Source organism: Euprymna scolopes, chromosome 5 (assembly GCF_053919585.1).
Source record: "Euprymna scolopes isolate OS-2025 chromosome 5, ASM5391958v1, whole genome shotgun sequence".
NCBI classification, from domain to species: Eukaryota; Metazoa; Mollusca; class Cephalopoda; order Sepiida; family Sepiolidae; genus Euprymna; species Euprymna scolopes.
This window is the reverse complement of record NC_136486.1, coordinates 20,735,688-20,752,407: the sequence shown is the minus strand read 5'-3', so window position 1 is coordinate 20,752,407 and position 16,720 is coordinate 20,735,688. Positions and strand designations below refer to the sequence as shown.

Genomic DNA, 16,720 nt, shown 5'->3' with positions numbered 1-16,720 from the left:
GCAACTTATGAGCAACTTGGAAGTAAGAGGCAAAATGTTTAACTTGTTTTTAAAGAGCAGGGAGAACCCAATTCATAAGCCAAACTTTAAAATAAGAATTAATTTATTGTAAGTATTAATTAAAAGGGTTTTTTTTTTACTAATTATGCACAATAAATGTATGACAACCGCTCCTGCAGAATCTTTATTTGTGTGATATTTAAACATGTCATTCGAGCAACCTGAGACTCTTAAATCAAAAACTATGAGAAGCAATGGATTTAAATTTGGACTGGCATGCTAAAAATATATACAAAAAATTATAAATTTTTTTCAAACTGTTCGGCTGAGATTTGAGGGAATTAAATAAGTTATTGATATATTTACTTTTCATTGTCAGTTTTTTGGTAAACATTAAAAAAAAAAAAAAACTATTTATGATTTAAAACATTTTCTAACATTTTTTCTTTTTTTGTTTGACTCATACTTTTTAAAAATATTTCCTCCAAGTCTATAAAACAAAATTGTTTATTTTTTACAAAGGATTTTATCAAAAAACAAAAAACAGCAGGAACTAAATATCATAAGTGTATGAATATAGAATCAGTAGGAGCAGTTATTATGTTTTGTTGTACATTTGTCATGTCTTACTTTGTCATATATAATTAGTAAAACTGATATCAAAAGTAAAAAAAAAAGAAAACATGATCATAATTAAGATGTTTATATTATACAAAAAATGTTTACTTTTCTGAAAATGCAGAAAAATTTATGATAACAAAAACAAACTCCAAAACAATTTCCAGATTTCATTTTTAGAGGAAGTAAAGATAGTTTATATTTTCTCAAAAAAAAATTAGTATTTGTGTAAATCAAGGATATTTTAAACCAACGCATTTCAGGTGAAAACATTATGTATTAACATGTCATGTTGAAATTAGTATAACTTCTATAAATTATGAAAAATGATCCATCAAAAGATAAGCTAAATGTATTTTAAACAAAAAAATAAAAATAAAAAATAAAATAAAAAATAAAATGAATAAAATCATCCCAAATTACGTTCTGAAATGGGTTGGTTTAAAAATGATGGACCCTTAAATCAAGGGAGATAAGTCAGAATTCATTCTAAATTAATCAAACAACTCTTCTATATAAGAACATATGATAAAATTCAATAATTTGATAAATTCTAATTTTTACTTGTAATTATTTTTCTACCAGATCATTTTTTGTAATTTTTGAGATTTAGACGAATTTCGATTTAACCATTAATCTACACAAACATCGAAAAATCATTTAAAGAGAAGACAAGATTTCTAACATTCATTATTTGACAGATGATAAAATAACATTAAAAATCAAAATGGTTAAGAACTTACAAAAATACAAATTATCTTTTTCCAAATTATGAGTAACATTAAAGACATTCATTTGATAAAAATTGTAAAAAATGATAAAACAATTTTCTATTTAAGTTGTAATAAATTGTAAGATAAAAGTTGTTGCCTTGTGTCTAATTTGCCTTATGATTATTTTATGTTTAGTGACAAATTTTCTGAAATGAAAAAATTTTTGCAAATCAATAGAAAAAAATCCAAAATTTGAAAATCTGGACTCAAAGTTCAAATTAAAATAAAAAATAAATAATGGCAAAAAGAAAAACTAAAGAATATTTCATTAGCACCATTAACCAACGACTCTCATAAACTCAAAAACTATGAGTAGCCTTTATTCTATTCAAAATAAATATTTATGATTGGGTGGTGAGGGAATATTAATAATTATCATAATTTGTTTTTGGGAAGATGCGCACACAAAACATTTTTTTCTTAGGTAAGTAATTAACAGGTCTCTAACCACACAAAAATATATCCAATTAATTCTTCAAGTTAAACACTAGTTTCCTCGAGATGAATTAAATTTAAAATATATATCTATATAATACATAATTTATATAACTCTGTGGACCATCTGTCACTTACCCGCCTACCCACCCATATTTTTATATGTATCTCCATATTACTTACTTTTTTTTACTGCTCTTTCCTCTATCTCCTTTTCTATTTTTTACCTTTTTCTTTTTTTTTTCTGTTCTTCCCTTTTCTTTCTTTTTCAAACAATCTCCATTATTAATTTTAGTTTTGATTCAAGCAAATCATATTTTATTTTTACTTTGGACATCATGACTATATATTAAGTACAATATAATATGAAATGATCGATACTCTATAAGAAATATAAATTAAAATATTACATTGAAGCGTATTTTACAACTAGGCAATGCCGGGTGCCCTTGCTAGTTAATAAATAAAATTGCAGTTCAGAGTTATATCATACTGCGATATAATGTCAGTTTTTAAACTGAGAAAAACTAACACGTTTTTCTAGAGGAATTCCAAAGACACTTGAACAAATTTAAGCATTAAACAAAAACTATTGTCAGAGAATTGTCCCCATCTATAATATAAAAGGCAAAATGGGCGTCTGTGTATGTTCACGAAAGGCTTTTTTTGGTGGGGGTTCGTGACAAGGTTACTATTTTGAAGAAATAGTCTTATAATTCTTAGATTGTAATATCTCCGATTTGAGAACGGACGTTGTCTCTACCTTAATTTTTAGTGAGTTTTAAAAAAATCCCTGGGTTCCAGTGTTTGTTTGTCTTTCTCGTATAAATAAAGCAAAACTAATTGGAGCAAAGTCGATTGCCTGGCCTTCTGGGCCGGCACATCTTGAAGGCAATCAGCTTTGATCAATGTGGGAGAAACCCTTCATATCAGACAATTGCTATTCATTTGGATGCTGCCAGAGCTCCCCTTTTAGAGGAGCTGGTTTCCCCAACATCGTGGGAAAACAGATACGGCAGAAACTGGTTTACAGCCAGAGTTAAGTGCGTGATTCTTAACTTAAGTCCGACGTTCATTTCTGCACCTGCATGAACTCATTTCTGCAAGTCAACTTTTTGATTGTCATCGCTAAATTTGAACGCTTTTAACTTCCTGTCACGTCATAGCATGGCGGTAAGATGTCAGGTTTTCTTTCATTTTCTTTTCCGCCTTTGCAACACGGGTTCGAGCCTGCCTGCCTACTATCACTTATTTTTTTTTGTGCTCAGCATACACCTCTAGACATCCAGGCAACACTGGTTACCCCTGCTAGTATATAATAAAAGATGCACAGTTTTTCCCCTCTGGATCAAATTACACTAGGTTTGCACATGGTGCATGCGCATTTATTATGTCTAGCCTATTACCCACTATCTTATGTAATTTTAGAAAGACATTACATACACATCTACGTGTGAGATTAAAATGTTATGTTATTTCCAAGGAGTACCACGATCACAATCTCAACATCCACAAAGGAAGTAGATCATATTTTTCTCAACGCCGGTTAACGGGTCCTGCTAGTTATAAAATAAAAACCATGCACCATCAAATACCGTCATGCAAAAAGGTTTCAAATTTCCATGAAAACTACATGTGTGTCAATTCCATTTCGCTGTTACTTTTTTTTTAATATTGTTTTCATGGAGATTTGAAGACATTTTGCATGAAGTTTTGATTTAATGGCGTTTTCATTGGACAACAAATTCTAATGACGGAGGAGGGGAGGTATTTTGTGCTGTCTTGCAAAATTGACAGGTCACAGCTGATGAGCATCTCTCTTTCTTGTAAGACTCAACTTTTTCAGATAATTATCAAAAAACTTTTGTATTTTGTTTCATTAAGATAAAAAAGAAATTTTCGTTAATTACCACATTTTGAAATTGTTACAATCTTTTGGTTTTTTGGTGAACTTACTTGCAAAACCTGAAAACGTCAAAGACAAATTTTTCCATTTTAATACCATTTGGTTCCGTTGGAGAAATTTTATTTCCTTTAGTGTCAATGCAAGGAATTTTCTTCTTCGCCACGTGGTGTTTCAGCTCATGTTCATGTTTTCTACATTAAAAACAAAAAAGAACGAAAAATAATTTAGTAAAAATTTGATTTTAGTTCAAAATAATTCAACAATAAAATTCTGATAGTTGTTCGGTTTGTGGTCGGTGAAAATGTAGAAAAATATTCTATACCTGAGAGTATCCTTTAGCAACAAATCTAGCTTTGTCTTATTGTAAAAACCCATCTATGCAATATATAAAAACACCCATCTATGCAATATATAAAAACACCCATCTATGCAATATATAAAAACACCCATCTATATAATATATAAAAACACCCATCTATATAATATATAAAAAAACCCATCTATATAATATATAAAAAACCCCATCTATATAATATATAAAAAACCCATCTATGTAAAATTTTTATTTTCATTCCATCAAAAAAAAAAAAAAATTTTATTTTCATTCCATCAAATATATAAAAAAAACCATCTATGATATATATAAAAAACCCATCTATCTATAATTTTTATTTTCATTCCATAAAAAAAAAACCCATCTATGTAATATATAAAAAAAAACCCATCTATGTAATATATAAAAAAAACCCATCTATGTAATATATAAAAAAAACCCATCTATGTAATATATAAAAAAAAACCCATCTATGTAATATATAAAAAAAATCATCTATGTAATATATAAAAAAAACCCATCTACGTAAAAAAACAAAACGACCGCGCCCGTTTTTGTATGTCTAGCAACAGCTTTTTTCACCAGGTTTCTCGGGGGGGGGGGTACTATTCTTTAGAACTTTTTTATATACTCCCCAGATTGTATTATCTACAATTTGTGAACGGAGATCATCTATATCTTCTATCTGAGCGACTTAAAAAATTCATGCTATTTTGTTCTGTCACGTGTTCGTTCGGCTTTTTCGTATAAAAGCAAAACTGAATCAAAAGCAAGTGTCATTCGCCCCCCTTCTCAGCCAGCACCTCCAGAAAAGCAATTAACCTTGATCGATGTGGGGACAAACCCTTCATATCAAACAATTGCTATTCATTTGGAGAGCTCCTCCTTCTTGGGGGGAACTGGTTTTTCCCAACATTGGAGGGAAAAAAATAAATGAAACAGCGGAAAGCTAAACTAGGCTTCATTTATGCATTCACTGAGCATCTTTAAATTTGAATGTTTTCCACTTACTATGGCTTCATCGCGTAACGGTAAAATGTCACGTTTTCTTTCACTTCCTTTTCGCCTACGCATCACTGGTTTGAGCCTACCTGCCTGCTAACACTTTTTTTGTGTGTTCAACACACACCTCCAAACACTCTAGCAACATTGGGTGCCCCCACTTATCTTGTAGAAATGACATGTTTATCCTCCAGGAGAGGTACTACCAAATAGGTATTATTTTCTGTTAAAGCATCCATTTCGTTTTTCATTGCTACTTTCCATTGCTGAAAATATTCTGAATTAATTGCTTCATTTTGGCGTATTATCCATGGAATAGCAATAGTCGATCTGATAATCTTTCAAATTGTTGACTACTTCTTTTGAGGTAACGTTCGACTTTAACATCAGCATCATCACTATCATTAATATTCTGGCCCCTGTTAACGGTGACTTCATTGTTGTCATTTGTTTATGAATTTGAGGAAATATTAATTCATCTTCTTTATATAATGGATTTTTGCTTTTGAAATTAAACAGGTCATAGAATTTTACACATCGGATTCTTTTTATTTTATTTTTGTCTGGAAAAAATACTAAATAGGTTGGGCTGTTTTTATCGTACCTAAGGAATATACTGCTACCAGCTTAAATATTTAATTTGCTCTTTATCTATAAATACAAAGCAAGTTGAACCAAATACATGCATTCTGCTAAATTTGGTTTTCTACTGTAGAAAGCTTTGTATGGCGCTTTAGATAGTCTTTTGTTAAAGCACCGGTTGTGTATATATGCAGCAACCATATATGTGTACGTCCAGAGGTTTTTGGGAGCTTTGATTCAATGAGTAGACATCTTGCCATTTCAAAAAGTGTTCGCCATGATCTTTCTGCAGTTCCATTTTGGTAAGGTGAATTAGGGGCTGATTTTTCATGTTTGATACGATGGTTAATTAATAAAAGTTTGAAATCTTTATTAGTGAATTCTGTACCATTGTATGAGCAAATACACTTTACTGCACCATTGGGGCCATGTCAGATAAATATTTTTTAATTTCTAGGAAGGTATCAGATTTGTTCTTTAAGAAATAGACCATTATTAAACCGGAATAATCGTCTACAAAATTTAATGTATACCTGAAGTTTTCTCTACCCATTGGTTCTACAGGGCTGTTCAAGTCACAATGTACCAGTGGTAGGATTTTCGTGGCCTTATTGTCTGGTATCTTGTTTTGATACTTTGTATACAGTGAAAAAAAATGACAAACATTGCAGTTTGTCAAGATTTTTTGAAGTTTTTATTTTCATTCCATCAACCACATTTGGCAACGTTTTGATATCTAGAATATTGCAGTGCCCAAGAATTTTATGCCATGTCTGTAAATCATGGCAGGCAGTTTTTGATAGGACTACGCTATTTAAATAATATAGATTTCCATTTTCTTTAATGTTGAATACAGTTCCATTTGGGTACACCGGTTTTGATTTATTGGAGCTAAAGCTTATATTTGCACCTTGTTTAATAGCGGCTTGTACAAAAAATATATTTTGTTTAAATTTCGGGATTAGAACAGAGTTTTCCAGAATACAGAAACAAAGTTCACCTTTATTGTTCCTTAGTGAGATTTTAGCATCTCTCTTCAAAACGATATTGTTTACTCGACTGCCGTCAAAGTGACTCTGATGGTTAAAGTTAGGATCAAAATTGATAAAATCCGATTCCTTCGTAATTAAATGTGTTGTTGCACCACAATCAACAAGAAAGTTCTTACTGTTCGTTAAAGTGTCAAACGTACTTGAAAATAAAAAGGTATGTTCACTAACGGAGCTCTAAACATTTTTAATAGAGTTCCCTTTGAAATTTTTGTATCTACATTGGAAATTCTTGTGATTAGGTCGCTCACAATTAAAGCAAATAATTTTCATACTTTTCTTAAGAGAAAAGTTGTTTTTGGAAAAGTTGCGATTTTCTTAGAGGTAAAGTTATAATTTAATTTTAGTGTTCTTAAGTGGGCATTTTTTAATTTAATGATATTTGTAGATTCGTTTTTTTCTGTGATCACTTTCTCAGTTTCCTTGTAACTCCCGAGTGCCACCTTGAATTGACTAAAAGTCATGGGTTTTTCTTTTTGAGTTATCATGGCGGTAAATGGCTTAAAATCACTCGGCAACCCTTTAAGGACCATAGAGATTAACACTGTCACTAATAACTTCGCCAGGCATTTTTAATGAATTTACTATTGTTTCGGCCCTTATAACATAATCTGTAATCGTCTCGGCTTCCATACGTTTTAGAGATGTCAGTTCAGTATATAAAGAGATCATTTTGAGTTTTCTTTGATAAATAATGCTCTCTTAATATGTTAAATGCTTTGCAGCCATCATCCAGGGCTTCTTGCATTACCAGTGATAGATTTCTATCATCTAAGCACTGTATTAATTCTGTAAAGACAGTTGTGTTCTTTTCAATAAAGTTAAGGTTGTTTCTGTTTTCAGATTGTGCTTGAATTACTTTGTATAACTTTTGGATTCATAAATATCCTAAAAATTTCACTTGCCATAATTCGAATTTTGATTCTGATTTATCGAAGTAAAGTCTCCTGCTGGGCCCATAATCTCTTGTGTTGTAAGCCATGTTTAGTTTCAGAAGAGTTTCCAATTGGTAGTTATTCTGTACACGTCCTGGAGATGACGAATTCTCAGTGGACAGCTGTTCTGTACAGGTTCCAGACTTCATAATTTTGCAGCCAAAGAGGAAAAGATCCTTGTTGTGTTGACACAAAAAAGATATGTGCAAGGTTTAGTTTACCCCCATTATGAATCAAAAATATTGCAACAATATACATATACTAGCAAAAGTACCCGTCGTTGACTGGATTCAAAAACAGCCTACAGAAAATGGACTCTGATTTATGAAAGTATGATGGGTTATGAAAAGAAAGGGTTGTAAAGAGATAGCTTCGAATTTAGGGGTATCAAAACCAAAGCAAAATATGATGAAACTAAAAATAAAATAGATAAACCCCATAATTTATTATACCATACCTGTTCACACTGAAAAACTTATCACAATATTCTGTGGATCTATATTAAAAAGCCTTGTTAAACTTTGTGACATATTTCCATTCTATGGAGGTCAGGCGCGAACGAACACCTCATAATTTTATTATACCATATTTCTTCAAACTGAAACATAATTATCAAAGCATACTTACATAGATAGATATGAAAAGTCTTTATTAAAGTTTGTGCCTATGGAGGCCAGGCGCGAACGCAGACCCCACAATTTTATTATATCATCATATTAAAACATACTTATCAAAGTATTCTTATGTACATCTATATCAAAAACACTTGTAAACGTTCTCTTAATTTTAAAATTTTTTATTTCCATACTTTGTGGACCAGGCGCGAACGGAGACCCCACAATTTTAATGAACCACCGTTCTGCCAGATCAAACATACCTATTCCTGTGTCTCGATACATCTTCTATCATTATATGTAATCAGTTTTTTAAAATAGTCAACCATATAGGAGCCTATTCGTAACCAGACACACAGACATTCAGCTTTATATTATATATATATATTTATTTCATCAGTGGTGAAAAAAAAAAAACAGTCCATCTATGAATTCTGACGAAGCTGGTTGAATCTCTCCTCATCTTCAGCGGAAACAATATGTAAATTCATTCTGGAATCGCAGCAATAAATTTCATATATATATATTATTTCATATATCTATATAAAATTTTTATGTATCTATTTTCAGTATTTACTTCGACAGTGTTCAATATGAGAGTAGAGCTAGGTAGTAAGTTATGAAAATATGGCAATTAAGCTTTGCAGAATTTTCCAGGTTTTATTCTTGTGAGAGTTGATCCTCATAAGGATATAGCTTGATGAATCTTCAAGGATAAAACATGGATAATTCTGTGTAGTTTAATTGCCATATATATTTTCATAATTTACTCTATATGCATTAGTAATGCTAATAATCAAGGATTAATACTCAGTTTACAAAAAACATAGAATTTAATTTAAAATTATAGTTAATATCTACTCTCAATATCTGGCAATCTTCGGCTAATAAAACTCGATTTCAACATTTAAAAAAAGTTTTTAATTAAAAATTAAATAAAAATAGTAAAAAATTTTTTTTAATTTTAAGAAATAAAAATAAATTTTTTTTTTAATTAAAAAAACAATAAATACACAAAAAACTAAATAAAAACAAAAAATAAACAGATAAAACCACAATAAATAAAAAAAGCAAAAATACATAAAAAACAAAAAACAAACAAGAAAAATAAATGAATTAAAAAGCAAACTTACTTTGAGATATTTTGGAGAAATTCCAGAGTGAAAAAATGATTGCAAATATTTCCAGAGCTTAACATGAGTCGACCGTCATCGTTTCGTTTCTCAGCTGTCGCTAACGTGATCTCACTGTACTCGACAACTTGGTAGTAGTTGCCAACTTTACATAAAACACCGACAGGTTCTGTTGGGAAGGCTTTTTCCACGACCTGTTGCGACAATGAATGTAGAATGAACAGAAAGAAAAACAAATTAAAAAAAAATTTCATTCTTGTCTAAAAATTAAATCCAATAAAAAACTTAGAAATAATTCTGTCGTCAAAGAAAATCTGTCCATCTTTTATGAAAGAAAAAAAATAAAAAGAAAAAAGAAAAAAAGAATCTTTGGAATAAAGAATTTGGTGACATTGCATATTTACTAATCCAAGTAAGTTCAGGTTTTGAAACTCTGTATTACATTCATTTTCTTTTCCATTTATTTATTTTAATTTATTACAGTAAAAAAAATATATTTTACTTTCAATATTAATTATTTTTGTAAATATTTTCTATTAATAAACATTTATTAAAAAAATAATTTTCTTTAAATAAACGTATTTATCAAAAACAATTTTCTGAAAATAAACATATTAAAAAAAAATTTCTGTAATTTATAGATGTATGAATTAATAAACTGAAAAAAAAAGAAAAATCTTTGAAAGAATGAATTGGGTTACCTTGTGTATTTACTCATTCAAGCGACTTTCGATATTGAAACTATTTGGAAGTAAATGGTGTTACTACATTGAGTTTCCTTACTTAATCGGCTACAATCTTTGCTGCTATGTCATGATTATTTTCTTTTCCATTTATTATATTAAAAAATACATATTTTACTTTTCAGTATTAATTTCTGTAAATAAAAATTTATCTATATCTATAATACTAGCGGGAGTGCCCGACGTTTGGAGATGCAAAAGATAAAATAAAGTTTTGGTAGGCAGGTAGGCTTGAACCCGAAACCTTGAGGTGAAGGTGAAAAAAACAAAGTCTGACATCTTACCACAACGCTAAGAGGGCAGAGAGGGGGAAATGGTTGAAATTAAACGATTAAAAAGTTAAGTGAAGGAGTTCACACAAACATCATGTCATAAGGGAATTAAATCCCGCACTTAACTTGGCTGTGAGTCAGTTCTTTTGGTTTTATTTTGTTTCCCCAAGGTGTTGGGGGAAAACCAGCTTCCCATAAAAAGGGGAGTGCCCAAATGAATAGCAATTGTCTGATATGACAGGTTTTCACTGCATTGATCGCTGACTGCTTTCTGGACGTCCCTGGCAGGAATTCGCTTCGATTAGTTTCACTTTATTTTATATAAAAATGCTGAACAAACATGGGACAGAAGAGAATAGCGTGAATTTTATAAAAGTCGATCAAAATAAATCTAGACACAATGTCCGTTCGCAAATCGTAGATATTATGATCTAGGGGGTATATAAAAAGTTCTAAGACATAGTCCCCCCTCCCCTCCGCTCCCCCACCGGAGAAAAAAAGACTTGGTTGGACATAAAAAAATGTGTGCACCGCTTTAACCTTTTATATAGAAGATAAATTTCATCTGTCTGTTTAAATGTATGTATGTATGTATGTATGTATGTTTGTATGTCTCGCAAAAACTTGAAAAGATCGGTATCATTTTGAAACTCGATGACTCAGATGACAAATATTGAAAAATTGGCCAAAAAACATTAATTCCTTCACCCTAAACTTGGCCGTTTTGCACAAGGAGGGGTCGATTTTTTTCGCTGACATCATCATCATGCAAGTCATCATGCAAGTCATCATCACCGTTTGATTTTGGTTAATTTCAACACTTTTGATTTCTGGTTGCGTCATGGAGACATCGGCTAAGACGTCAGATTTTCTTTCACTTTCTTTTCCATTTTCGTGTCAAGAGTTCAAGCCTGCCTGCCTACTACCACTTTTTTTTTTTAACACCTCTCTTCACCCTGGCTGCCTAATGTTGTTTTGATTCCCTCCCCGTGCTATGACAATTTTTTTTAAAAACCTCTTTCCACATTCATGGGTTTAAGCCTGCCTGCCTACTACCACTTCTTTTTTTTTTTGCTCACCACACACCTTCAAACACCCGGGCAATGTCGAGCACTCAAGCTAGTCTATATAAATAAAGGACAAAACGGCCGTGCGCGTTTTTGTATGTCCAGCAAAGGCTTTTTTTGTGAGGAGGGTTACTATATTTTAGAACTTTTTATATACTCCCTAGATTGTAATATCTATGATTTGCGACCGGAGATCATCTATATCTTATTTGAGTGACTTTTACAAAATTAATGCTATTTTGTTCTGTTGCGTGTTCAGCTTTTTCGTATAAATAAAGCGAAAGTCACCAATGCAAAGGCGTCAGCAGCCTTTCGTGCCGGGACGTCTAGAAAACAATCAGCTTTTATCACTGTGGGGAAAACCCTTAATATCAGACAATTTCTATTCATTTGAGAGTTCCCCTTTTCAGGGGAGCTTCGTTTCCATAACAAATCAGCGGAGAGCTGAACTGGCTTTCCACCAACATTTCTGCACCTGCACGAACTCATTCACTTAGCAAGTCAACTTTTGATTGATATCGTTAAATTTGAACGCTGTTCACTTCCTATGTCGTGTTAGCGTAGCGGTAAGATATCACGTTTTCTTTCACCTTCTTTTCCGCCTTCGCGTCACATGTTCATCGTGGGTTTGAGCCTGCCTACTAACACTTAAAAAATTTTTTTTTTAAAACACCCGGGAAATGGGAGTCATGGGTTCGAGCCTGCCTGTCTACTATCACTTTCTTTTTTTTTTGTGCTCAACACACCTCCAAACACCCGGGCAATGCCGGGTACCGGGTACTCCCGCTAGTCTATATATATAAAAGGCAAAATGTGTGTGACCATTTCGTGTATGTCTGGCAAAGGCTTTTCTCGCACACGGTCCCGGGTTCGTTACTATCGCTTAAAACTTTATATAGGTCCTATATAATAATATCTAGGAATTAGGAAAGCGCGTAGCATATAGATTTATTTACGTCGATTTTTACAAAATTATTGCTATTTTGGCTTCGTGCGTGTTGATTGGACTTTTTAGTATAAATAAAGTGAAACTAAACTCAAATGGACGTGTTCGCGGCATTGCACCGGGAAAAACGTCTAGAAGCAATCAGCTTTGATCAATCTTGTATATCAGACAGTTGCTATTCAATCTGGATCATTGGGAGCTGCTTTCCCCCTCCCCAACATCTGTTGGGGAAAAAAAACAGTCAAATTTCGGTAAACAAACCCAAACGCTGCGAGACTTCTATTTACCCTTCTTAATTAGGTCAAATGGAAGCAGCAGAGTTTTATTGTGCACACCTATTTTACAGTTCAATAAATAAATTCAAACCTGTGTATGTTGTATGTCGCGGTGGCCTAATGGGTAATGTCGCCCGGTTTTTATTTCACACATTAATTTCCAACTCAAGGGTACGGGTTCAATTCTCATGCTCACCTACCAAAACATTTTTTTTTTAATTATTAACATATTTAGCAAGTCATCGTCACCGTTGGATTGACTACGTTTAATTTTAATGCTCTTCACTTCAGGTTGTGCGATGGAGACATCGGCTAAGACGTTACATTTTTTCTCCTTCACGTTACGGGTTCGAGCCTGCCTGCCTACTACCACTTTTTTCTTTATTTTAACGCCTCTTCACCCAAGCTGCCTACTGTTGGTCACCCCTCTGGTACTAGCCAGGCTCATCGTTGCTTAACTTTGGTTATCTGACGAGAACTGGTGTGTCAACGTGATTGTGCCATATATATAAATAATGTTACATCTAAATGTGTAACATACTCTTGTCAATACACTTTTTGTTAACTATACCACTGAGTTTGCCTTGATTATTACTGGCTTGTAAGGCCACAACATTGGCAACAAGAGATTCAAAACTTACATCGCCACAACAATATGGAAAAAATTCAGCTCCTCATACGGTGACAGACTAGATTGGGACAAAAATAAAAATTGCCTCAGTCTAAAAGAACCTTTCCTTCATCGACTGAAGACAGAACAGACACTATACTTTGATTCATATACTTTACTAGCAGGCCACTCAGCATTGGCCAGTCGTAAAATATGCTTAAATATAATATTTTGATTAATGCAGATTTTGTATATATTATTATATTATATTGGACTCCATTTAAAAAGTTAAAAAAAATGACTCTTGCATCACCACCGAGAATCGAAACTAAAACGTTTAGCTTACCATTTACTTTTTCTTTTAATATTAATGCCTGAGCTATGAAGATATGTTTGCTGCAAGACTAAAGATTAAAACATTAACCAATACCTATTACGTTACACATGCATATTCGTAATGCTGTCATTCGACTTTCACCTGGCAAATTCCATTTTTTTAATTATCACACTTTTGCACTGATTTTCCCCAACTAAAACCCAAATATAAAGTTTTGCATGGGTCCAGATACCCCATATATTAAGTTTCATGTCTGTAGACCAAAAAATAACAGGAGTTTGGTAGGCAAATTTTTTAAAACAAATATGTATATATGCATATATAAAGATATATATAGAAAGAAGCTTGTGTTTACTATAACCTTTTTATGCAAATATAAATCATGTAGAATATCTGTATGAATATAATTACACGTAATAATTAACTACAGATGATCATCCCATAAGAAAGCCGAAAAACTAATAAGGAATTAAAATGAATGTTTAAAAGAATATGCAAATTAGCTAGATTTTTTGCAGATGAATGCAATTCCACAACCCATATATAATAAAGTTGTATTTTCTTTTTAAATAAATAGAAAAAAGGGTTTTAATATGAATATCAACACACACACAAAATTTTTTTATAGGAGTATAGATTTTGAAAAACAAGAGTTTTACAAAAAAAAATTAGGTACAAGACCAATAAAAAAATGGAGATGGGGGAGGGTCTATGGTTATACTTGTCACTGTACCTTTGTTGACTAAGCTAATCCTAGTTAGAGTTCTCAGTCACCATAATACCACATTCATACCAGGGGTCGTCCTACTTAAGATTCTCAAACGAAATCATTTTTTTAAAATAATATATATATATATATATATATGTGTAAAAAATAACACTGATTCTAACAAAAAAGCATGTCATATCAACCCATTTTAGGTCATATAATGTCGAATCCAGTGATTTTGGAAATAGATTTTATGCTTATAGTTATTAACATGATCACAGATTTAAAGATTAATTTGTTTTATAGATACACATCCTTTAATGACTTTTGGGTCTTGATAAGCAAGGATTCATTAATAAACTAAGATGAATAAAGGAAAATCTAGAAGGAATTATGCATGTATTTCTTTTTACCTTTGCTCCACAATCGGCTCCTTTACTCAAGCAATAACCAATGAAGACAGGGTCAGCCATCTTAACCAAGATATTGTCCACACAGTAGACATGAATATATTTGAGATTTCTCCTGCTCATATCTTCCAAAATGTGTCGGTCTTTCAAGGCACGATACAAGCCACCATTTCCATCTAAAAGGAATCACACAAAATCATGTGCGCGTTAAGCTATAGTCGCCAAATTGATGTTTTTAAATATATCGTTTTAAGCAAAAACAATATTAAGTACTTAATTGTCATGTCGACAATAGTAATATATCCAAAAATTATGAAAATTCATCAAGTATAACAACTGCTATTGTGTTTTTAATAAAAAAAAATGTCTATCGCTATAGACAACAAATATTGATGCCATGACGTAAGTAATCTAAAATATTCCTTTTGGAGTTAGGTTCCCGAGTGTAGCCTACTACTGCCTACATCTAAGAAAAATGTGCTTTTGCCCAATTTTCTGTAAAATTTACTTTTAACTAGAAATAAATTTCTACTCGATTTTTTCGTAATTTCTGGACTATTTTTGGCATGACAATTAAGTATGTAATATTATTTTTGCTTAAAACAACATATTTATTAAAAAAAAAAAAAAAAAAAAAAAAAAAAAAAAAAAAAAAATCGCTCTGTTGACTGTTTCTTAAGAAGCACACAAAATGCAAATTAAGAAGCACACTAAAACGTTTAGCTTACCATTTACTTTTTCTTTTAATATTAATGCCTGAGCTATGAAGATATGTTTGCTGCAAGACTAAAGATTAAAACATTAACCAATACCTATTACGTTACACATGCATATTCGTAATGCTGTCATTCGAAATTAATTTTTGTTTTTTAACACTTCGATATTATCACATTTCATATTTAGATATAGACATCATACACAGAATTCCTACATTTATTAGTAACATTCATTTCTGCCCACAGAAAATCTAGTTTCTTTTTCCCCTTTTTAATTCATTTTTAGAGAAAAGTCGGTGCTTATACAGATAAAGACACAGATGAAAATTATATTCCAAATAAAAACTGTGTATAAGTATCCTCAACAAAAATGTGGAAGAATTATTGAGAAGTTTAATTAAAAGTAAAATTCAATTTTATTGAATTTTCCATAGTTCATCCAGTTTAAGAGAAAGATTTGAAATGATGGACTGAATTATCTCCCCTATTTTCAGACAACTTTTCAAAATTATTTAATAAGATATAAAACTGCATAAAAATTGATTTTTACTTTAATTCCAACTCAATTTTTTTTTTTGTAATTTTTGGTGAGAATAATTATTTTTACCTGACACATAAGTATATTAAACAGTTTTTATTTTGAATACGATTTTCACCTGTTTTTTTTATATTATCTGTATAAACACCCAACAGTCAGTAGTAATCAGTTGTTGTAGAGAACTCTATAATAAAATTACAGAAAATTTTATGATAAACTTTTAGCGAAACCTCATGACAAACTTTTAGAAAATCCCATGATAAACTTAAAAAAAAAAAACCCATATAATAAACTTTTGAAAAACCATATAGTACACTTTTGAAAAACCATATAGTACACTTTTGAAAAACCATATAGTACACTTTTGAAAAACCATATAGTACACTTTTGAAAAACCATATAGTACACTTTTGAAAAACCATATAGTACACTTTTGAAAAACCATATAGTACACTTTTGAAAAACCATATAGTACACTTTTGAAAAACCATATAGTACACTTTTGAAAAACCATATAGTACACTTTTGAAAAACCATATAGTACACTTTTAAAAAACCATATAGTACACTTTTAAAAAACCATATAGTACACTTTAAAAAACCATATAGTACACTTTAAAAAACCATATAATAAACTTGTAAAAAACCATACTATAAAGTTTAAAAAATCATACAACAAATCAAGTATTCCATATTTCATAACGGTGAATTGATTC

General features: G+C 31.2%; 1 protein-coding gene across 4 annotated transcripts in view; it reads right to left on the bottom strand.

Moving 5' to 3' along the window:
• Positions 1-16,720, bottom strand: part of LOC145276729 (UDP-N-acetylhexosamine pyrophosphorylase-like) — a 91,712-nt gene that overhangs the window by 19,264 nt on the left and 55,728 nt on the right. For all 4 annotated transcript variants that reach the window (XM_080127945.1, XM_080127948.1, XM_080127946.1 and 1 more), the window contains exons 5-7: positions 14,754-14,926; positions 9,382-9,575; positions 3,783-3,923 (exon numbers count right to left, since the gene is read on the bottom strand). In XM_080127945.1, coding sequence (XP_079984071.1) covers positions 3,783-3,923; positions 9,382-9,575; positions 14,754-14,926 — 508 coding nt within the window. The remainder of the gene's footprint in view (positions 1-3,782; positions 3,924-9,381; positions 9,576-14,753; positions 14,927-16,720) is intronic.